The sequence below is a fragment of the Vigna angularis genome, chromosome 8, assembly GCF_016808095.1.
Source record: "Vigna angularis cultivar LongXiaoDou No.4 chromosome 8, ASM1680809v1, whole genome shotgun sequence".
NCBI lineage: Eukaryota > Viridiplantae > Streptophyta > Magnoliopsida > Fabales > Fabaceae > Vigna > Vigna angularis.
In genome coordinates, this window is record NC_068977.1 from 870,792 (window position 1) to 894,585 (window position 23,794).

Sequence of the window (23,794 nt, forward strand, 5' to 3'; positions counted from 1 at the left end):
TGGAAATGGAGAGAATCGAAGTGTGTAATTTGGAAATGTGTAATTCAGTGCTATATGAAATGAGGGGTTGGCTATTTTACGAAGAAGATTTGACTTTAATTTTCTTTGATCGCAAATTTTATCAGCTTTGTTCCAAAATGATGGTGATATTAAGAATGAACGGTTCATATTGGATGAGTTTGATTGAGTAGTATAAAGAAAAGAGAGCTAGTTTGTTAGTGAACGAGTGGGAAGGAGTGATTTTAGAATAACTGTAGAGAGAGAAGCTCTCACTCACATGCCAAGAACCAAAATAATTAGCATTTCTTTGTGCATATATACCCATCTGTGACACTTTCTTTCTCAAGCAACCATCTTGTTTCTCTCGTTAACATAACAACAACAACGACAACATGGGAGGTCTCGAAGATATCAAGAACGAGGCAGTGGATCTGGAGCGGATTCCTGTGGATGAAGTGTTCCGCGAACTGAATTGTACGAAGGAAGGTCTGACGAATGAGGAAGGCGACAAGAGGTTGCAGGTTTTTGGACCAAACAAGTTGGAGGAAAAGGAAGAAAGCAAGCTCCTTAAATTCTTGGGTTTTATGTGGAACCCTTTGTCATGGGTGATGGAAGCCGCAGCCATCATGGCCATTGCATTGGCAAATGGAGGGGGTGAGCCCCCAGACTGGCAAGACTTTGTTGGAATCGTGGTGTTGCTCTTTATCAACTCAACCATCAGTTTCATTGAAGAAAACAACGCCGGCAATGCTGCAGCAGCACTCATGGCAGGCCTTGCTCCGAAAGCAAAGGTTTTGAGAGATGGAAGGTGGTCTGAAGTGGACGCTAGCATACTGGTACCGGGAGATATAATCAGCATCAAACTGGGAGACATCATTCCAGCTGATGCTCGTCTCTTGGAAGGAGATTCCCTCAAGATTGATCAGTCTGCACTCACGGGCGAGTCATTACCTGTTACTAGGAACCCCGGCGATGAAGTCTTCTCTGGCTCCACAGTGAAGCAAGGAGAGATTGAAGCAGTTGTAATCGCTACTGGGGTTCATACCTTCTTCGGTAAGGCTGCTCACCTGGTCGACAGCACTAACCAAGTTGGGCATTTCCAAAAGGTGTTGACGGCCATTGGAAATTTCTGCATTTGCTCAATTGCTTTGGGGATGATCATTGAAATTGTGGTGATGTATCCAATTCAGCACCGCAAGTACAGGAGCGGAATCAACAACCTCTTGGTCCTTCTGATTGGAGGGATTCCCATTGCCATGCCTACAGTGTTGTCAGTAACAATGGCAATTGGTTCCCACAGGCTCTCTGAGCAAGGTGCTATCACCAAGAGGATGACAGCCATTGAGGAGATGGCTGGGATGGATGTTCTGTGCAGTGACAAGACTGGCACTCTTACACTTAACAAGCTTACAGTGGACAAGTCTTTGATTGAGATTTTCTCAAGAGATGCTGACAAGGATACAGTAATTTTGCTTGGGGCTAGGGCCTCCAGAGTTGAAAACCAGGATGCTATTGATGCTTGCATAGTTGGAATGTTGGGCGATCCAAAAGAGGCTAGAGATGGCATTACAGAGGTGCATTTTCTGCCATTTAACCCAGTGGACAAACGCACAGCCATAACATACATAGACAGTGAAGGTAAGTGGTACCGAGTAAGCAAAGGTGCACCAGAACAGATTATCGAGCTCTGCAACCTTCGGGAAGAAGTGAAGAAGAAGGCTTTATCCATCATTGATAAATTTGCTGACCGCGGTCTTCGTTCGCTTGCTGTGGCGAAACAAGAGGTGCCAGAAAAGACAAAGGAGAGTGCTGGAGGACCATGGCAGTTCGTGGGTCTGTTGCCACTCTTTGACCCACCAAGGCATGACAGTGCTGAGACTATAAGGCGCGCTCTCCATCTAGGAGTTAACGTTAAGATGATTACAGGTGATCAGCTAGCCATCGGCAAGGAAACTGGTCGCAGACTTGGCATGGGAAGCAACATGTATCCTTCTTCATCCCTCCTCGGTCAGCATAAGGATGAGTCCATTGCTGCACTTCCCATTGATGAACTTATTGAGAAAGCTGATGGCTTTGCCGGTGTCTTCCCTGAGCACAAGTACGAGATAGTAAAGAGACTCCAGGAAAGGAAACACATTTGTGGGATGACAGGAGATGGTGTGAACGATGCACCTGCACTCAAAAGAGCTGATATTGGGATCGCTGTTGCCGATGCAACTGACGCAGCTCGAAGTGCATCCGACATAGTTCTCACCGAGCCTGGCTTGAGTGTGATCGTGAGTGCTGTGTTGACAAGCAGAGCCATCTTCCAAAGGATGAAGAATTACACCATATATGCTGTTTCTATTACCATCCGAGTGGTGTTAGGGTTTATGCTGCTTGCTCTGATCTGGAAGTTTGACTTCTCACCCTTCATGGTTTTGATCATTGCCATTCTGAATGATGGTACCATCATGACCATTTCCAAAGACAGGGTGAAGCCATCTCCAGTGCCAGATTCCTGGAAGTTGAGAGAGATTTTCTTTACCGGCGTTGTTCTCGGTGCCTACCTAGCTATCATGACTGTTGTCTTCTTCTGGGCTGCTTATGCATCTAACTTTTTCTCGGACAAATTCGGAGTGAGATCCATCAGGGAAAGCCACGGCGAGCTCACGGCAGCTGTTTATCTTCAAGTGAGCATTGTAAGTCAAGCACTCATTTTTGTGACACGCTCCAGGAGCTGGTCTTACGTTGAACGCCCTGGTCTGCTTCTTGTCGTTGCTTTTCTTATAGCACAGCTCATAGCCACAATCATAGCTGTGTATGCAAACTGGGAATTTGCAAAGATTAAAGGCATTGGATGGGGTTGGGCTGGTGTGATTTGGGTATACAGCATAATTTTCTATATTCCCATGGATATTCTGAAGTTCATCATCCGATATGCATTAACTGGAAAAGCTTGGAACAATATCACTGAGAATAGGGTTGCTTTCAACTCAAAGAACGATTATGGAAAGGGAGAAAGAGAAGCACAGTGGGCTGCAGCTCAACGCACATTACATGGCTTGAATCCACCTCAAACTGTTCATGACATTTTGAATGAGAGAAACGATTACAGGGAGCTGTCTGAACTTGCAGAACAGGCCAAGAAACGTGCCGAAGTTGCCAGGCTAAGGGAGGTTCACACTCTGAAGGGTCATGTTGAGTCTGTCGTGAAGCTCAAAGGACTTGACATTGATACAATCCAGCAGAACTACACACTTTGAAGTGGGACATTAACACTCTACGTATTGTAAACATGATAAACTCTAATTCATGATTCCCATATTAAAAAGTGGATTTAAGTTAATTTAACTCCACATAACCAAAACCTTCTCTGAGATGAATTTAACCTTATCTGTGTGGAGAGAGGGTTGAGGGCCCAGCGAAGCAATAATTATTGTCTTTCTGATAAGAAAAATGTTCATTTCTGTAATCCATGAATGCATGTCTGACAATAAGGTGAAATAAATTAATCTTCTTTCTTGGTTTACAATATTTTGAAGCCAAAATTTTATATATGGGCCTAGTAAACTTTAATTGTTTGGATATTCTCTGACTTTAAAATATAAAACTATATATATATATATATATATATATATATATATATTGCATCAATTATATTTTATTCATGCAATATACTAATTCTCATTATTTCTTTATTCACTTAATTGGTTATCTTGGGATAATTAAGCCAATTTAGTATATGCAGTGAGTAACTTTTAATTAGCCAAGATTTGATTATTAGTCTTTCTTTCTCTCTTTAGTAACATTTTCTCACAGAGTTAAATATATTTTTGTGTCTTATTTTTTTTTATTCTAAACTTTGATCAATTTTTGTCTCTTTCTTTTCAAAAAGTCACAAATTTGGTGATAAACAGTGTGTCACGTCTCCAATCTAATAAGGTGAGCAAGACACGTGCATTCAATTCCTAGGTCGACAAGACAAGACACATGAATATCTTGGTAGAAAGTCAGAAAACCCAATAAAGTAATTAAAGAACTCATATAGTTCCGTGAGAATCTAGATAGCTTACAAATTAAATGTTATTTATTAATCAAAATAAATGATTTAATAAATAACCAATATCTACAAACTTAATACTTAATTATAAACTTATATAACTAAATTATCATAAATATATACCGAATGAATCATTGAATCAATCAAGATTTTTGTTAATTACAATACGTTTTCTATATGGTAGGAGCCAAATCCCTCTAATAATCAATGACATAAAAACGTAATAGATTATAATTTGGTGTTCTACAAAGAAAGTTACCTGGTAATTGCTATAGGAAACTTGTAATTGATTACAACTTCAAATTATATGAATAAAGTTTACTGATCGATCACAAGTACTCTGTAATCGATTATAATGGAAGTTGTCAGATGACTTTTAATTTACAATTGAAAGTAGTCAATTCTCAACGACTTTAACATAAGATAATCAATTACCTTTTTATCGTAATTGATTAAAACATACTAATTAAAGTCATTGAGAGATTAATGACTTTCACTGTTCGGCTCTATCAATTCAAAAGTTGACTGGGATAGACGATTTCTCAATTTAAAGTCGTGCAGCCTAACGACTTAATCGTAACTTTTAAAAAAATAGCCTATTATTATAATTTATGAATGAGATTTGCCTATATAGATATAAAAGGTCCAACAAAAGAATGAGTGGACACATAATAAATGCATTTAGCATATCAAATTTTATATAGAGCTACTTGTTCATATTATTAAATTTTTTTATTAACTTTATTCAAGAGAAAAAACAATCTAAAAATATTATTAAAAGTTTTTAGTACTGTTTATTTTATAAAAAGTAACATTGAAATGTTACTTTAAAACCTTTGGTAGTGTTTTTGTAATAAAGGAAATATTGTAAAAATGCTACTAATATTAACGTTATACATCATTAAACAAAGGTCACTAAATTATTTACTAAAGAATGAAATAAAATTTTATTTTTAAATAAATATTGGTGTTATTTTTACACCATACCATATATTAATACAATGAGAGACAAAATTGTAATAAAAGGACTTTGGTGATTGAGAAAAGATCGAAGTACATACATGCTAAAAGCTTCTTATATGATTCCTGTAATATATAGACACAATTCAAAAAGTTCTGTAGAGTGACCAAGTCCAATATGAGTTAATTATGTCGTTATACATAATGAGTTAATCATATAAAAATCTTTAATCTTCTGTGTCTTGTTCGTACAAAACTTTTTTTAAAGTCAATTTATATTTTAAAGAAACAACTAATGATTCTTAATGTGTATAATCAGTTGCAACAACTCATTGGAGATGACATATGTGCAAAGATGTTAAATGATAAAACTAAAATGAATAAAACTTTAAAAGTAAAAGACCAACCATGCAATTTCTTCACAACAACCGGTCTTTCATCTTATCATTCCACAAATAATAATTTGTACTGTTTAAAAAATCCATCTTTTATTTTTCTTCTTGGTTCAAACAAATAAATATAATTCCAAACGAAGAGATCAGATGCCACTCTAATAGAAAAAACATCAAAACAAAGAAGAGTTTGTCGAAGCCATGCAATTAGAATGTGAGAAGAATTAACACATCTAATTTTGAAGTAGGGAGAAGGAAGATGATCGGGAATTGAAGCACGTCTAATTTTGAACTTCTGCTTCATCTTATTATCAAACTCTCAGATTTTGAATGTGAGCAATCTTTCTCCAATCTTTGCCTTCTGGCTTCTGACAACGCTGCTTCAGCAATGGACAGTTCAAAATTTGAAGAGAAGAGATGGATTCGGGCAGACCCTCCTCAGGTAAGCATTGGAGGTTACGGCAATCAAAAAGTGTGAGAGAGGAGAGGTTATAGAGAACCTTGTGGCCTAGCCTTTTGAGATTTCGGCAATTACTGATTGTTAAAGAAGTAAGAGAAGGTGGCAGCAAAACTTCGTCGGGAAAAGACTCCACATCAAGATATTTCATAGATAAGCTTTCAAGACATGTGTTGACATCCAAGGTCTCTCGCAGGGAGGCGATAAGTTTTATACTTGAAAGAGACATGTGTTTTACGTTTGATGGCAAACCTCCATCTGGGAACTTCTCCACTTTTCGACACCAAATTATCTCCAGTTCAGTAAGAAATGGAAATGCTGCAGATAATCCTTCACTGGGAAATGATTCAAATTGAGGACATGCACATACTGACATTTTCTTGAGATGATTATGAGGGTGCTCTTGTGAAATTCTTTGTAGGTTTTGGCATCCTTCCAGACGAAGTAAACGGAGAATTGGAAAGAAATTTAGCTGAAAGATTGTAAGAGAGTTGCAACTTTTATCAATTGTTATTTGTTCAATGAAATCATAACGAGTCATGGGAATATTGACAAGTGGGCATGAACGAGTTCTCAAGAGATCAAGCGCTGATGTGTCTTCGCTGTGTTCGCTAACGATGAGGTTAGGACATGACTCAATAAAAAGTTCCTTTAAATGAAGAAGTTGCTCTGACAGACCTTTCAGCTTGGGACATCGAACAATAACAAGATGTTGAAGACGTGGAAAAGAAGTAGTTTTACATTCCCATTCTTCCCATTCCTTCATGTTGTAGAATTTCAATATTTCCAAGGACTTGAATGAAGAAGAGCTGCTCCCATAAAATTCAGCACCAATGCTTACTATTCCATCAAATCCTCTAATCTTGAGGGTCTTCAGAGATGACAATAGTCCCAGGGGAGGCAAACATAGGCAATATTTACAATCCTCTAACTCTAAGGATACCAAATTTGATAACGAATTATCGAATACCCAACTTGGGAATTGTGTACCACAATAGCTCCTGATTGAAAGATGCTCCAACTGATTAGAAGGTTGTAGATTCTCAAGCACTTTCTTGTTTTTCATTGGATCATCGGGGATGTGATTCCAATTCCATATTAACTTTAGCTCCACAAGTTGTTTATTTTTCAAATTTGCTTCTAATGCATCCAAAGGATTCACAATATTTTGTAGCTCATTAATTGATAGCCTTCCATGAAGATTGATTCCTCCTAGCTGCTTAGCACTGAACTCACTATTTCTATCGACACAAAACATATTCAGTACATGAAGATTCTTCAACTCTCCAAAATGCATTGGCATCTTTGTCACTTCTGTATCTTCAAATTCCAGGCAACGCAAATTGGTGAGCTTATGCAAATTTGAAGGCAATTCCTTCAAAAATGAACAATCATTCAACTTCAATATCAGCAAGTTATAGAGCAAACCTACTGAGTCAGGTAGTTTTCGTATCATAGTACGAGAAAGGTCCAATGAATGGAGATGTTTAAGATCACCAACAGAATCAGGGACCTCTTCGAGGTCATAATTTCCATTCAAAGATAAGACGCGTAAAAACTTCCACTTGGAGAACAATTCACGTATCAAAATTTTGATTTGACAAGGAAAAGCACCATGCACAAAGTTATTTGTAATCGGAACAAATGAACGCAGTCTTTTAGCATCAGTTAAACTCCCAGAACCATCAAAATATCTTAAATCATCGAATGCAAATAAAAAATGACGGGTTGTTTTAGGTATACAGTTTCCTTTATCAAATTTCAATCTGAAACAGAAATCTGCACAAACATATTTTGCCAAATCATTCAGAAGGTCATGCATGGAGAAATGCATTTTGATGTTTGACCGAAGAAAGAAAGACCTCGTTAGCAGATCATCAAAATATTGTTCACCAATTTCTTCTAAATTGTTGTTCTGTGAAGAGTAATGGAGAAAACCTTCAGCCATCCACAGCAAAATTAATTTCTCTTTTTCAAACTCATAATTTTTCGGAAATAATGCACAATAAGCAAAACACCTCTTGAGATGAGAAGGAAGGTTCTGATAACTCAATAGTAGAGCAGGGATAATTTCAACTTCTTTTGGTAAGTCCCATATGTCGCTTTCTAATACGCTTTTCCAATCTGAAATGGATGACTTTGTGCGGAGAAGACTTCCAATTGTTTTCAAAGCAAGAGGTAATCCTTTGCACTTCTCAACTATCCTTCTACCAAACTCCTTTTTCTCATCATTCAATTCAAGATCATCATCTTTTAGAGCTTGTTCTTCAAAAACTTTCCAGCATTCATCTTCTTCTAGTTGCTTTAGGTGATGAACTTTAGATCTCATGTTAGAAGCAACTTTCTCGACACGTGTTGTGACAAGAATTCTACTTCCTGGAGCCCCATGGCAAAGAGGAGTCCGCACAGCTTCCCATTCTTCTCGCCTTTCGCTCCAAACATCATCCAAAACAAGAAGAAATTTCTTTCCCGATACTTTTTCTTTTAATCTTCCATGAACCATTTCTAGGTCTCCGCTATCATCTTTTGATTTAGTGATTGCCTCAAGAACTGTTTTTGTCACTGTCAAAATATCAAAATGATCAGAAACACAAACCCAAGCTTTAATATCAAATTTAGCCTCCTCAATCTCTGTGTCATTGTATACATGTTGAGCAAGTGTGGTCTTACCCAACCCACCCATTCCCACAATGGAAAGTATTGATGGATGGTTATGATTGTCGGTTTCAGAAGTGAGCCAGTTACAGATCATTTGTTTGTCCGCATCTCTACCATAAATAACACTTTCAACCACCAAAGAAGATGATGGCAGTTTCTGTGATACTTTACCACCTGTTCTATCACCAGAATAAGTACCCTCTCTCAAACCAAGAGCACCCTTTTGCTTTGCTAGATATTCTAGTTTTTCTAGGAGTTCTTTCAACTCTGATTCAATTTTCTTGTTAAAGGTTTTGAAAGTAGAGTTGAAGAAATTTGATACCTTGTAAGTAAAGGTTTGAGGTTCGGATTCAGCTTCCACTTGGCATCTGGTGAGTTCATAATCTATTTCACCGAAGAGATCCTCTGCATCAAAGACAGCCTCTTTGACAGAAAAAAGCCATGCTTTAACGTGTGGATCTGTGAACTGCTTCCGTTCTGCATCATGAGCGAGAGCATTGATGGAGTGCAGCATGATGTTCAAGTTGCTGAGTAGCTTCTCATCAAGCTTTCTTCCACGAAAGAAGTCTAGGAATTGAGGAGAAGCAAGCCGTTCGAATGCAACCTGAAGAAAAGCGGAAAGAAGAGCACCACCAACAAGTTCTGCTGCCATTGTAGGAGTTGGAAAATGGTGAATGCAAGTGTGTAATTTGAAATGGAAGTTTACGGCTGTAATTCAGTGAAGAGATGCTATACCGATGAAATTAGTAATTAGCTGACATTGGATAAGTGTGACTCAGCAATATAAGATGTGGGCAGTTCGATATTAATTCAACGGTTGGGATGAATGAAAGTATGAAATCCTGATACGGAAAAAGGGTTGTGGGACCCAGTGAAGCAATAATTGTTGAGTCTTTCTGATCATAAAAATGTTCACAGCTGTAATCCATGAATGAATGTCTGACAATAATTCAGTACTGACAAATAAAAAGGAAAAAAGAAAAAAAAAAGCTATCATCCCCAACGCTTATGTACTGTCTTTCACCGAATGATAAGGATCTCACAGAACAATGTTCATGATACGGTATTAGTGAGTAACTATATATGTCCTTTTATATGTATGATCTTTAATTTATAAAGTCATAATAGTAAAGACATTATGAGTGTATAAGATTTAGAGACTTAAAGTCACCATCTTACAAAAACATTTGATCAAGATTGAGCTGCTAATTGAATGTCATCTTCCTTCCTCTATGATTGTTAATTTAGATTAGTGGTATTAATGGTTTTGATGATATTTTCATTTATCTATGACAAGTTGAAAAATTTTATAGCCTCAGACGCTGCAGTTATTTTACAAAGAAAACGTAAAACAATTACCTCTTTAATTATCATGGATTTTCAGTCCTGTTGAGTACTGTTTTCTTGTAGTTGTAACAGTGTTTGTTCTTGAACATGGGAATATTGTAGAAATTCTTATTCTCGTTTTAGGAGTGTCAATTATCTAACATGAAGCTTAGATCAATCTTTGCAGATATCCAAGTAGAGAAAATTAGATGGTCTTGTGAAGTTTGTAGAATCATATTGTATGTCACTATGAAATTTGTTAATTGTTCATTAATATGTCGAGCTTTTTAGTCATACTTCTAAAATTTTCTTCTATCTTCATTTTCAACACCTATGCTTTTGTGTGGATGGCTTATAATAATTTCTTACAGATGAACATTCTATTATAACTATATCTCATCTAACCAAATTTTGACATGGCTTCATTTCCATCCGACACTAAACTTTCTTTCTTCCAATATGTATTTATTATACAGCAATTTGAACCTCTCACTGACTGATGTAGGCTCTTGTTATATTTGTGCAAATATGGTGTGATGTTCATTAAGAAAGCTAAGTGAAGAATTCTATTACCGAATGAGGTACAAAAGTGTAAAAGAAAATCACTGCAACTAACCTAAAGCAGTAGCACAGTAAGTACAGGCCAGGGCTGTTTGTTTCACCTACAAAGCGTATTTATTTGAAAACAGCATTTCATAATGATTCATTTTAAATTGCCTCAAACTAAATAATCTTGTCTTAGAATTCCATATACAAATGCTCCTTAGATTTTGCACATTGGCACAATCAAGGTCCTAGGATATTTAGTTGTTTTGTTCAAGTAAAAGTGGCACCGTCTGTTTTTTGTGTGGTTTATCAATATATCTAAAAATTTATAACTTCATTAATGTACAAGTTATTTTCATATTCTTTCTTGTAGACTACAGAGTTTAGATGCGTGTATAATTGAGGATGTTTTTGTTGCTAGGTGCTGAAAAATCTGGTAGATAGGAGGAAGAACGTAAAGTCGTTGATTAAGAATGAAAAAAAGAAGAATGAAAAAGCTGATCCTACAAGGGTTCAGCAACTGGATATTCAGCAGCAAGCACTTAAGCTTACTGCTAACAGGTGTATTTCTTTTTCCTTTTCTTGCATCTTTCAATATTAAATGCTTTTGTTCCTTCTGTGCTAAATTTAATGGTGTGTTATGCAGTATGTATGGGTGCCTGGGATTTTCCAATTCAAGATTTTATGCTAAGCCGTTGGCTGAGCTTATTACTTTACAAGTAAGAATACACTTGCTTATTCAGTGTAACGAGTAATTACTGTACTCCGAAACATATTTTCAAATGCTCACATTTTCAGTTGCATGTCTATTGGCCATACAGGGAAGGGAGATACTGCAGAGTACTGTTGATTTAGTTCAGAATGCCTTGAATTTAGAGGTTATCTCTAGTACTCTTCATCTTGAAGTATTAGAGTTTGGTATATTAGTTATATTTATTTTATGTAACTGGTGGTGAATATTAGGCTCTTAATTTGTGCATTGTTTTTTTGCTTTATAGGTGATCTATGGCGACACCGATTCAATAATGATTTACAGTGGGCTGGATGATATTGAGGAAGCTAATAAAATTGCTGCAAAAGTTATTCAAGAGGTAAGATTTGACTATTAGCTGTGAAAATCTCTTAATGCTTGGTGGTTTAGATTTGCATATCCTTTCCTCTGTTCTTATGCCGTGCTACATGGTGTTTTAGAGCTAACCCATAATTTTTCAGCATTGTTATCCCCTTGTTAAATATATTTCAAGATTCTTTGTTAGGTGATTTAATTTGGACACGACTGCAACATTGTCTTAGCACGTTTAGTTTGCACTTCTGGCATATTTCCATATTTCAAGAATAAATGGCAGTTTTCCCTCTTCTTTTTTCAGCTATCTTCTCGTGATATGTGTTTTCTGCTTTAATTTGTCATCAGGTCAATAAGAAATATAAATGTTTGGAAATTGATCTTGATGGTTTATATAAAAGAATGCTGCTTCTCAAGAAAAAGAAGTATGCAGCATTGAAGTTGCTGTTTAAAGATGGCACCCCATATGAGGTATGCTTGTGATAACTTATTCTTTTACATTACCAGTCATAAGATCATACAGTGAGGTTATTGCATGGTGCAGGTGATTGAACGTAAAGGTCTTGACATTGTTCGTCGTGACTGGAGCTTATTAGCTAAAGAATTAGGAGATTATTGCTTGACTCAAATTTTGTCTGGAGGGTATGTTACTTACCTTTTTGCCAATTTGCCACTTTGCCTGCCTAGATGCATAATCACTCAATTTTTTTTACCAACTAGTTATATTATGGTTCCCATGCTCACAGATCATGTGAAGATGTAGTGGAGTCAATCCACAACTCGCTCATGAAGGTAAATTGTGATTTCTTGAAGTATCAGACATTTGTTTATAATAACTTACCATGTGATTAGAAAACTTCTTCCTGGAGCTTTAGGCTCATTACTTTCTGCTGGAAGAGTGGAATGCTATTTATAGGATGGTCCAAAAACTTGAGTGCTTGGGTGTATAATCCACATATGATGGGATTAATGGATGATGTGGAATAGTTTTTTTTGGTTGATCTAGTTATCAACCGTTTCTGAAGAAATTGAAGTTCATTGGGGATTTTGTTCATGTAAATTTTTCCTTTCATTTTAATTAATGATTTTTATATTGGCGTTTGAAGTTTGTTTTTCCTGCAAACCGGTCGATGTTAATCTTAATACAGGTACAAGAAGAAATGAGGAACGGACAAGTACCATTAGAGAAATATGTCACTACGAAGACATTGACTAAACCCCCTGAAGCTTATCCTGATGCCAAGAACCAGCCACATGTTCTTGTTAGTCCAAGCTGTTTTCATTTGTTACTTCAAATAGTCTGATCTATGTTCTTTTATTACGACCTACTTGATTCTGACTTCTGAGGATGCTTTTCTTGATCACAACGTATAGGTGACACAAAGACTGAAGCAACAAGGTTACTCTTCTGGCTGTTCTGTTGGTGATACAATCCCGTATATAATTTGTTATGAACAGGTTTGTCATTTAGTAATTCACTTCCTATAAAGGACAAATAGTGTAACCCTGGGAAATGTTTTTTCATGAAGTAATCGACACGTTGGTTATGTTCTTTCTCACTTTTGTATTTTTAATATTACGTTTTGCTTTGATTAGGGTGGCAGTTCAGGCAGTGCTGGTGGCATTGCTCAACGTGCTAGACATCCTGAAGAACTTAAAGGGGAACAAGGGACATGGCTGATTGACATTGATTACTATTTATCACAACAGGTCTTAGAATACAGTGGTTAATTTTATAGATAACAATGGTTACCGAGTACTGTACTCTAATTGAGTATTTTATGTTTTGCTCTTGTAGATCCATCCCGTAGTATCACGCCTTTGTGCATCAATTCAGGGAACAAGCCCAGAAAGACTGGCTGATTGCTCAGGGCTTGACTCCTCAAAGGTAAAATATACTTCCTAGTTTGTCTCAGAATTCAGATCCAGGTATTTACTTTTATTTTTTGTACAAGTTATCTAAATTGGAAAACTATATTGTTTTACAGTTTCATCATAAATCATGTGAAGCTTTTAATGATGATTCTAGCAGTTTACTCTTGTCTGCTGCTAACGACGAGGAGAGGTATGTCTTGGTTTTTAAATTCAGATCCCATTAATTGTCAAAATCTCTTAAATGCAGATATGCGCTACCAATGTTAATATAAATACTGGGTAGGAATGACAAAGGGTTATTCTTGAATGGTTAATATTTTTTACTAGTAACTTTGTTTTTATTTGTTTTTTTTAATTCAAATAAAATTTACTAAAAATAATTAACCAGTAGTGGGTATTTGCTGGTTTGTATATCTTTATACTCCTATACGTCTTGTCAATAAGTGAGTAATAAAATATTCGTGTTCATAACCGGCATGTATCCATCGAGGATATCATATGAATTTTACATGTAGATATCTGTGAGTATAGTTTTTTTTTATCCTGATCACTGTTTCACTCTGCAGAGATTTGAACAAGCTATAAAAAATATTAACAGTATTTTAGCTTTATTAATTTAGGTTTTGGTAGATTATTGCTAAAGCTGTGTTATGATCAATGGATTTTACTGATGATTTCCCTATCCATAATTATTAATTCACGGATTGGATGTGATAAAATAATTTCAGGTATCGAGGATGTGAGCCATTGGTCTTGTCATGCCCCAGCTGCTCTGGTACATTTGACTGCCCACCCGTCTCTAAATATATTTGCTGCTTGTTGGAAAGTGGAATGACAACCAGCGTATCCACCGAGGAATCTGACTTCAATTTCTGGCGTAAGCTGTGTTGTCCTAAATGCTCCGAAGATATCAAAATTTCTCCAGCGATGATAGCGAATCAGGTTTGACTAATTCAAGATTCAAGGCATCTCTAAAAGTGTTGTTTAAGTGCGCTTCATCTAGGAGAGTTTGGACACCAGTTTCAGACTCTGGACTGAACTTCAAAATAGAACATTTAAAGTAACACCTAACATGTTTTTTGATTTGATTTAGTACAGAATATTATTCCCGAGAATATACTTACACATCATTATACTTCATAGGTCAAAAGGCAAGCAGAGATGTTTGTTTTGATGTACTATAAAGGTTTACTAACGGTAAGTCACCTCTCTAAATATATTATGAAAATTAGTAACCTGTGAAAGTTTAAGTGTCATTTCCTTGGCTGTTTTTGCATATCCAGTGTGATGATGAAACGTGTAAGCATACAACGCGAAGTATCAGCCTTTGGTTGGTTGGTGATTCCGAGAGAGGAACTGTTTGTCCAAATTATCCTCGTTGCAATGGTCGTCTGCTTAGAAAGGTTTCACTCCACGAACTTGTTGAATTTTAACAAGCGCTTTCATACGCATATTATAATATACTAAATGTTTATATGATTTTTCAGTACACTGAAGCAGACTTGTACAAGCAGCTCTCGTATTTTTGCCACGTGTTTGACACTGTTTCTTGTATAGAAAAGGTACTCACTAACGCTGTGTTCGTTTGAAGCGATTTAACTGTTCACACAGTTTTGCGAACGAGGAATTAAGCTCGTTATGCGTTCGGTTGAAGTGAAATGCACGGACGGATTTGCGGTAAAATGCGGGATGGTTGCACTGTTCAGTCACCCGCGGTTGTGAGTGGATTGTCGCGGAAAAGTCGTATGTGCCCTCCAATTTAAGCAACAAAAGAGGGTGGCGCAACTGGTTACAACAGAGTGTAACCGGTTACAGCAGAGTGAAGTTTTGGTTGGCACGCGTAACCGGTTACGCCGCTATATATTTTTCAGTTTTTTGTATAATTATTTTAATATTATAATTTAAAAAGATCTACATCTTAATAAAATTAGGTATATTATATTTTCTAATTTATTAAAAATAAGTTGATTATTTAATTTTTATAATTTTTAAAAATTAATTTTATAAATTATTCATAATTTTTTTTCTTTATAAACATTTTTACAATTAAATATAACATTTATAAATAACATTTTATATTACTTTTATAATTAGGGACATTTTGGTAATCTTTAATTTCTACCAATTAAACTAATTTTTAAAATCTATCACATCAATCAAATCCTACACTAATTCTCACAAACTTTACTTCCAAATCCACTCTCAATTACCCACAAATCCACTCAAAAAAACAACTAAAAAATTACCCTCAAATCCACTCAAATCATCTCCCCCAAATCTACCCAAAATAACAAAGCCTAAAGGATGCGACAACAAGATTGATGAGGATAATTTGTTAACTGTGATGTTTGAGTTAAATATATGAATAATGATTAACTAACTATACAACTTGGTTCATCATTATTAATCATCTGTTTTTGGACGTGACTCTTCCAGATGGAGGCCAAATCTAGAATAACTATAGAGAAAGAGGTGATAAAAATTAGGCCGATGATTGATCCGGCTGCTTCAACAGCGCAGAAGATCAGGGACCATTGTGCCTTTGGTTGGGTGAGACTGGAGGATCTGGTCGTATCAGTTTAATCTGGAGGTTTGGTGTCCCCCCGAAGCAAGGGGTTTCTTAGCAGAGTGATGAAGAATTATAAATAGATTATCAAGCGTGATTGAGCAAATCATGTACTTGATTGTGTAGCTGTAGATGTTCATAGAACAATTTCACATGTTCTGTAAATATGTTTACGTTTATCTTTATTATTTTCAAAGCTCCTCAATGGATTACAGTGTGCCTAATGTAATTTTACAATTTAGGGTAATTCTTTTATTATAAAAAATTTAATGATTGATTCTTTTTAAGAATGTTGATTAGTTTTATGATTAAGTCATGTATTTTTCCAAAAGAGACAACGCCACAACGTTTGGATCGAAATAATGTTTTTAATATATTTTTGTATAATAATAAATTATTAATGGATTTTAAAGCACCAACATAACTGAAATATCAAAATTTATGATTATAGCCAACATGACTGAAATTTTGTTACGTGATATTTTCACATGATATTAAATAATCAGGTGCATCTCCATTTATTTACCTTGTTATCGCAGCTCTCCAACAGGTGCCTCATTGACCCACAAGAAATGAATGAAGTCATATAAGTTTGCACTCACACTAACCTGACCAGAATTTGAAGTAAAGGTGTTAAAAGCATTTTAAAAGGAAAATTATAAAATAATAAAGCATCACGCCTTATAAAATAATAAGTCTTATTTTGTCTACATGTGACTGCTATGTTTTATTTATTTTTTCTCATGAATTAAAATCTTAATTAGATATGATGGGAAGATTAATTGTGATTTAAGAAATGTGATGGTTCTGAACCCTTTGGAGGGGGTTCATCTTCTCCTGTCATTATGTCTACCAAAGCATAACCTTCTTTCCCATACAATCTATATATATTCGCTTCTATATTCTGTTTAGTGTTCAAACCTTTGAGACAGCTTCAGAAAGTTTGATACGAGGTTTATTATTAATTTCAACCAGCTTCAAAACAACACCTAAAGCAGCTTGAGCATAACACGTAACCAGCTATGTACCAATTCCATAGGCATCAATCTGATGACCCTGCAGAAAAAGATGCAATCCAATAAAAGACTTCCAATTGTTTTCAAAGCCAGAGGTAATCCTTTGCATTTCTCAACTATCCTTCTTCCAATCTCCTTTTGCTCATCGTTCAATTTAAGATCATAATCTTTTAGTGCATGTTTTATGAAAACTTTCCAGCATTCATCCTCTTCTAATTGCTTCAGACTATGCACTTCAGACCTTATGTTAGAAGCACCTCTCTCAGCTCGTGTTGTGACGATAATTCTACTTCCTGGAGCTCCATAGCTAAGAAGAGTTCGCACACCTTCCCATTCTTGTTGTTTTTCATTCCAAACATCATCCAAAACAAGAAGAAATTTCCTTCCTGACAATTTTTCTTTTACGATACTTCTTGAATTTTGTTATTCTCTCTTTCTGTAACTTCAGAACATTGAGGAAACTAAAGTTGAACTGTGAAAGCATTGAGTAGGTGAACACTAAATCTTTAAGACTGAGAAATAGATGGATGCATGGTTTTACCATCATTGATATACATTGATAACACCAATGACAATGTACCAACTAAAGATGCTCTAGAAACCGGAATTGAGCTATTGCAAAATCACTTGCCATTACAGCCTGCAGACAACATTTATTCACAGATATCAGAAATTGGGACCCTGTCATTCAAACTCAATTCATCATTAGCTAATCATACAAAGAATAACATGTACATTCAGAAATGTTAATGAAGTGTTTAGGACTGCTGTGTGGAGTAGTTGTTACTAAACGAAATGTTTTTATATACCTATTACCTGTTAATTAATGATGGTTACTTGTATGGAAAGTAATGGCCAAGATAACCTATAAGACTAGATAGTAATGTTACCCTGTTAAGAATATTTCCAGCATTCCTCCTCAAGGTAATGAATAGATATTAAATGTCAATCACACCCAACTTGGTTCAGTATTCATAAGAAGTGTTCAATCCAAAGGCTGAATAATAAGATCACTCCACCAATCACCAAATCCAATATAGAAAATTAAAACCAACTTCATCACAATGCTGAATTTTCTGAGTTTAGGCACTATCTACATGGCGGTTTGATTGTCATTAAACATTTTCATTGGGTTTCGCACCTGAACACAGTTTCGTAAAAATAGTCATTTCTAACAACTCTATTCTGTACATAATAACATTACTGATAACTTGTGTTGCATCCATGTTGGTCTGACAGCTCGGTTGATTATGCTCAAGTGAATTTCTCCTTAATTTGAAATAATCCAAATGCAATGACATACCTGCTAAGATTAAGGGCACATTAAGGTAAAAAACTCTTATTTAAGCACATCATCAAGAAGTTATTATCTCATATAAGATTGTTTGCCATAAATTTGAATATAGAAGTTACTGGAATAGGCTAATAAGAATATCTTCAGACCTGCATCCCTTCAGCACCACTAATACCAACTCCAATATCAGCCTCCTGAAGCATGCCAACATCATTTGCCCCGTCACCAATAGATAATGTTGTCTTCCCCGTTCCCAATTTTACCAACCTTGTAACCTGCATATTTTTATGGCTGACATGATTATAATATTTTAACAACCCAACCTATGATTATACGAACTACTCAAGGAATGTATATTATTTATATGACAGAAATTCAAACTACACACCCATAGACTCACACGAGCTTTTTGTTTGGGTGAAGATCGGCAACATATGACAGAAGCACAATTCATGGCAAGCTCAAAGAAGGACCTTTCCAAATTCTTGTTAAGAGAATAATCCAAGGACTTCCCATCTATTATCAAACCAAACCCAGAAGAACTTCCTTTATTTGCATTAGAACTCTCTTTTGCAGAGTTAATTTGTGAGATTCCTTCTCCAATTTGCTTCTTAATGCTTTCAAGAGAAGCCTAAGAAATTTTTGTATCAAAGATCTACAATAGTGACAAAATTAAATTCCAAATAAATTCAAAGGCCGTGTACCTTTGCTAGAGCCTGCTTGTCCCCTTGTTTTTCCAAGTATAGGATATCTGAGGAATCAAGAGTGATCACTATCTGTTTCATGTCTTTTCTAAGTAAACTGCAAGCATACCTGTACAAAGAAAAGGGTGGAAAATAAATTAAATTTTACACAACCTTCTCATAAAAAAAATCAATAACAAGACTTGCTAATGTACCCTATGTTGACAGCAGTTTCCATCTTGTCTCCAATCAATACCCATAACTTGATAAAAGCCTCTCTCAAAGTCTTTTCTGAAGCAATAAAATGTTTTTCCAAGAAATTAATTCATGTGAGGTTCGTAAATAATCTTGTAAGATCAATAGGTAATCCATTAAAAGTCGTCTCACCATCTCCTTTAAAACTTTGGGCATCTGTTGTTTAGTAACAGAGTGAAATATTTGTAACTAAGAAATTTGAAATTTTCTTAGATGAAGATTGGGGCATCCATAATGTGTGAAAGAGGAGACGTTGCATAGACCCCTGTAGTCAATCTTTTTAAGATTTAGGCAAAAATGTGAATCTTAGAAGAGAGCGTGGCAGCAAAACCTCACCGGGAAAAGACTCCACCTCCAACTTTTCAATAGTCCAGCTTTTAAGACGTGTGTTGACATCCAAGTTGTCTCTCAGGGAGGTGATAAGTTTTAAACTTGAAAGAGACATGCGTTTTATGTTTGATGGCAAACCTCCATCTGGGAACTTCTCCACTTTTCGACACAAAATTATCTCCAGTTCAGTAAGAGATGGAAGCAGGATTTGCATGTGTTTTGGCAACAACTTCAAATTCTCCGCTTTTCGAATTGAAATTATTTGTAGCCACGGTGCAGATAATCCTTCACTTGGAAATGATTCAAATTGGCTACATTCATCAATTCTTAGTTCTTTGAGATGATTATGAGTGTGTCCCTGTGAAATTCTTCTGAGGTTTTGGCACCGACTCAATTGAAGTAAACGGAGCTTTGGAAAGCAATCTAGCGGAAAGATGGTGAAAGAGACGCAGTCATTATTAATCTCCATTGCTTCAATACAATCGTAATGGGTCATAGGAATTTCCACAAGTGGGCATAAAATAATTCTCCAGAGTTGAAGCGAGGATATGAACATGCTGTTTACGCTAATTACGAGCTTATCACACCTGTTAATATCTAGATTCTTTAAATGAAGAAGTTGCTCTGGCAGAGTTTTCAGTTTCGGACAATTATGGATAGAAAGATGTTGAAGAAGTGGAAAAGAAGTAGTTTTACATTCCCATTCTTCCCATTCCTTCATGTTGTAGAATTCCAATATTTTCAACGACTTGAATGAAGAAGAGCTGCTCCCACAAAATTCAGCACCAATGCTCACTATTCCATCAAACCCTATAATCTGTAGAATCCTTAGAGATGACAAAAGTCCAAAGGGAGGCAAACATAGGCAATATTTACAGTCAGCCAACCATAAGGACACCAAATTTGATAATGAATTATCGAATACCCAACTTGGGAATTGTGTACCACCATAGTTGTTGATTTCTAAACTCTTCAATTGTTTAGAAGGTTGTAGATTCTCAAGCACTTTCTGTTCTTTCCTTGGATCATCGGGGATGTGATTCAAACTCCATTTTAACTCAAGCTCCACAAGGTGATGATTTTTTAAATTTGCTTCTATTGCATGCAAAGGATTCACAATATTTTGCAGCTCATTAATTGATAGCCTTCCATGAAGATTGAGTCCTCCTAGTTGTTCGATACTGATGACCTCATTATTTTTATTAACAAAAAACGTACTCAGTACTTGAAGATTCTTCAACTCTCCAAAATGCATTGGCATCTTTGTCACTTTTGTAAGTTCAAATTCCAGACAATGCAACTTGGTGAGCTTATGCAAATTTGAAGGTAATTCCTCCAGAAATGAACAACAGTTCAACTTCAGTACTAGCAAGTTATAGAGGAAACCTATTGAGTTAGGTAGATTCTGTATACGAGTATATGAAAGGTCTATCGAATGGAGATGTTTAAGATCACCAACAGAATCATGGACCTCAAAACGCTCATTATATCCATTCAAAGATAAGACACGTAAAAACTTGAACTTGGAAAACAATTCATGCACCAAAATAGTGAATTGACAAGGATCGATTCCATAGCCACAGTTATTTGTAATTGAATGAAATGAACGCAGTCTTTCAGCATCTGTTAAACTCCCTAAACCATCAAAATATTCTACGTCATCGAGTGAAAATGAAAAATGACGGGTTGTATTGGGTATACAGCTTCCTTTATCGAATTTTAACCTGAAACAAAAGTCTGCACAAACATATTTTGCCAAATCATTCAGAAGGTCATGCATGACGAATCGCATTTCAAAGCTTGATTCAAGAGAGAAAGACCTCCTTAATAGATCGTCGCAACATTGTTCACCAATTTCTTGTACATTCTTGGTCTGTCGCATTTCAAGGCTTGATTGAAGAAAGAATGACCTTGTTAATAGATCGTCAAAATATTGTTCACCAATTTCTTGTACGTTCTTGATCTGTTTAGAGTGATGAAGAAAACCTTCAGCCATCCATAGCAAAATTAATTCCTTCTTGTCAAACTCATAATCTTTTGGAAATAATGCACAATAAGCAAAGCACCTCTTCAGATGAGAAGGAAGGTGCTGGTAACTCAATAATAGAGCAGGGATAATTTCAACTTCTTTTGGTAAGTCCCATATGTCGCTTTCCAATACGCTTTTCCAATATGAGCTTGATGACTTTGTTCGGAGAAGACTTCCAATTGTTTTCAAAGCAAGTGGTAATCCTTTGCATTTTTCAACTATTCTTCTACCAATCTCCTTTTTTTCACCATTCAATCGAAGATCATCATCTTTTAGTGCTTGTTTTTCAAAAACTTTCCAGCATTCATCCTCTTCTAATTGCTTTAGGTGATGCATTTCAGATCTCATGTTAGAAGCAACTTTCTCAATACGTGTTGTGACAAGAATTCTACTTCCTGGAGCCCCATAGCTCAGAGGAGTTCGCACAGCTTCCCATTCTTCTTGTCTTTCGTTCCAAACATCATCCAAAACAAGAAGAAATTTCCTTCCTGATATTTTTTCTTTTAATCTTCCATGAGCCATTTCTAGGTCTCCGCTATCATCGTTAGATTTAGTGATTGCCTCAAGAATTGTTTTAGTCACAGTCAAAACATCAAAATGATCGGAAATACAAACCCAAGCTCTGATATCAAATTTAGCCTCCTCAATCTTTGGGTCATTGTATACATGTTGGGCCAGTGTGGTCTTACCCAACCCACCCATTCCCACAATGGAAAGTATTGATGGATGGTTATGATTGTCGGTTTCAGATGTGAGCCAATTAGAGATCTTTTCTCTGTCCGCATCTCTGCCATAAATAACACTTTCAACCACCAAAGAAGATGATGGCAATTTCTGTGACACTTTTCCAGCTGATCTATCACCAGAATAAGTACCCTCTTTCAAACCAAGAGCACCCTTTTGCTTTGCAAGATATTCTAGTTTTTCTAGGACTTCTTTCATCTCTGATTCAATTTTCTTGTTAAACGAATTGAAAGTAGAGTTGAAGAAATTTGATACCTTGTAAGTAAAGGTTTGAGGTTCGGATTGAGCTTCCACTTGGGATCTGGTGAGTTCATAATCTATTTCACCCAGGAGATCCTCTGCATCAAAGACAGCCTCTTTGACAGAAAAAAGCCATGCTTTAACGTGTGGATCTGTGAACTGCTTCAGTTCTGCATCATGAGCGAGAGCATTGATGGAGTGCAGCATGATGTTCAAGTTGCCGAGCAGCTTCTCATCAAGTTTTCTTCCACGAAAGAAGTCTAGGAATTGAGGAGAAGCCAGCCTGTCGAATGCAACCTGAAGAAAAGCGGAAAGAAGAGCACCACCGACAAGTTCTGCTGCCATGGTAGGAGTTTGAAAATGGTGAATGGAAGTGTGTAATTTGAAGTGGAGTTTACTAACCACAATGACTCAGTGCAGGATGCTATAATGATGCTACAATGTTGACTTTAACAACATTATTAAAGGCGCCAATGACTCAGTGCAGGATGCTATAATGACTAATTAATGCATCTTTGACACTAATTAGTGCTTTAGAGAGAGTAGCTCTTTGGAGATATTTTTCGAGAATTGTGATAAGGATGGTGTTACTATTTACTAACTAATTTTTTTCGTTTGATTTTTCAAACTTTTAAACTTTCGTTTGATTTTTTACACCACTACCACCAAGGTATTTAGTTATTAAAAAAGTTAGCTTTTATGTATAAAAAAAGAAAAAATTAAAAGGTAAGAAAGTTATATGAAATATGTGGAAAAATTTGTTGTTACAATTTTTCCTTTTCCTACTACGTTTATCTCTAATTACATTGGTTGCTCAACTTGTGCTAAACAGATGTATTATGTTCTGTATACATGGGCCTTGGTATACTCCTCCCATGTTTTTACTTGTTCTTTTTGTTTAAATATGCAAAACGTAAATTAGGAAGCAAAATTAAAAATCGAAATCAATACATCAATCCAATACTCAAACACCCAAATAATTCGAAAATTGTAGTTCTTTAGATATTAGATTCCAAGTTTGAATAATTTATGTATCAATCAATAAGTTAAATATATATTAATTAAATCTCAATGTCATTCAATTCAATTCGTATTCAATTATCAAGTTAAGATTCAATTGGTCTCTAATTCAAATTTTAATTTCAAAAACATAAATTGATATCACAAAGAGTAATACCAAAATTAAGAAAGAAAAGGACAAATTCAAATTGGATAACAATAAGTGCAAGAACTCGATTTGTATTGTTTGATATTAAATCCCTTAATTGATTCTCAAAGATTTAATTTTTCATTATTAAATATCAGAAGCGGAAATAAA

General features: G+C 35.7%; 4 protein-coding genes across 10 annotated transcripts; 2 read left to right on the plus strand and 2 right to left on the minus strand.

Moving 5' to 3' along the window:
• Positions 1–392: 392 nt before the first annotated feature.
• LOC108343680 (plasma membrane ATPase) lies at positions 393–3,458 on the plus strand. Its single transcript, XM_017582004.2, has one exon. It carries the CDS (start codon positions 393–395, stop codon positions 3,243–3,245), a length of 2,853 nt encoding a protein of 950 aa, XP_017437493.1. The 3' UTR covers positions 3,246–3,458.
• Positions 3,459–5,525: 2,067 nt separating this feature from the next.
• On the minus strand, positions 5,526–9,264 carry LOC108345719 (putative disease resistance RPP13-like protein 1). The gene has a single exon (XM_017584437.2). The coding sequence runs from the start codon at positions 9,159–9,161 to the stop codon at positions 5,706–5,708; it is 3,456 nt and encodes a 1,151-aa protein (XP_017439926.1). The 5' UTR covers positions 9,162–9,264; the 3' UTR covers positions 5,526–5,705.
• On the plus strand, positions 9,256–16,122 carry LOC108345720 (DNA polymerase alpha catalytic subunit). Of its 4 annotated transcripts, none has more exons than XM_017584438.2 (18): positions 9,256–9,578; positions 10,803–10,942; positions 11,028–11,100; positions 11,203–11,259; positions 11,380–11,472; positions 11,793–11,915; positions 11,989–12,086; positions 12,191–12,236; positions 12,593–12,706; positions 12,819–12,902; positions 13,041–13,154; positions 13,243–13,332; positions 13,433–13,509; positions 14,048–14,261; positions 14,463–14,516; positions 14,603–14,722; positions 14,807–14,881; positions 15,756–16,122. In XM_017584438.2, exons 1-18 carry the CDS (start codon positions 9,537–9,539, stop codon positions 15,900–15,902), a joined length of 1,761 nt encoding a protein of 586 aa, XP_017439927.1. In that variant the 5' UTR covers positions 9,256–9,536; the 3' UTR covers positions 15,903–16,122. The 4 variants fall into 4 exon arrangements, with proteins under 4 accessions (XP_017439927.1, XP_052722814.1, XP_052722815.1 ...); XM_017584439.2 differs by lacking the exon at positions 9,256–9,578 and adding an exon at positions 9,646–10,467; XM_052866854.1 differs by lacking the exons at positions 14,603–14,722; positions 14,807–14,881.
• A 449-nt stretch (positions 16,123–16,571) lies between these two features.
• On the minus strand, positions 16,572–22,920 carry LOC108345976 (putative disease resistance RPP13-like protein 1). Of its 4 annotated transcripts, none has more exons than XM_052866850.1 (5): positions 19,470–22,920; positions 18,900–19,008; positions 18,345–18,470; positions 17,718–18,204; positions 16,572–17,541 (listed from the first exon to the last, which is right to left on the minus strand). In XM_052866850.1, exons 1-2 carry the CDS (start codon positions 22,819–22,821, stop codon positions 18,977–18,979), a joined length of 3,384 nt encoding a protein of 1,127 aa, XP_052722810.1. In that variant the 5' UTR covers positions 22,822–22,920; the 3' UTR covers positions 16,572–17,541; positions 17,718–18,204; positions 18,345–18,470; positions 18,900–18,976. The 4 variants fall into 4 exon arrangements, with proteins under 4 accessions (XP_052722810.1, XP_052722811.1, XP_052722812.1 ...); XM_052866851.1 differs by having other exon boundaries at positions 17,718–18,207; XM_052866852.1 differs by lacking the exons at positions 16,572–17,541; positions 17,718–18,204; positions 18,345–18,470 and adding an exon at positions 18,689–18,826.
• Positions 22,921–23,794: the final 874 nt, after the last annotated feature.

Coding starts and splice junctions, on each gene's coding strand:
- LOC108343680 (XM_017582004.2), top strand. CDS start 393: ATGGGAGGTCTCGAAGATATCAAGAACGAGGCAGTGGATCTGGAGCGG.
- LOC108345719 (XM_017584437.2), bottom strand. CDS start 9,161: ATGGCAGCAGAACTTGTTGGTGGTGCTCTTCTTTCCGCTTTTCTTCAG.
- LOC108345720 (XM_017584438.2), top strand. CDS start 9,537: ATGATAAGGATCTCACAGAACAATGTTCATGATACGGTATTA. Junction 9,579..10,802: donor ATGTTCATGATACGGTATTA/GTGAGTAACTAT, acceptor TTTTGTTGCTAG/GTGCTGAAAAATCTGGTAGA. Junction 11,101..11,202: donor CTGAGCTTATTACTTTACAA/GTAAGAATACAC, acceptor TTGGCCATACAG/GGAAGGGAGATACTGCAGAG.
- LOC108345976 (XM_052866850.1), bottom strand. CDS start 22,821: ATGGCAGCAGAACTTGTCGGTGGTGCTCTTCTTTCCGCTTTTCTTCAG. Junction 19,009..19,469: donor GGAGGTGGAGTCTTTTCCCG/GTGAGGTTTTGC, acceptor TTCTTTGTACAG/GTATGCTTGCAGTTTACTTA.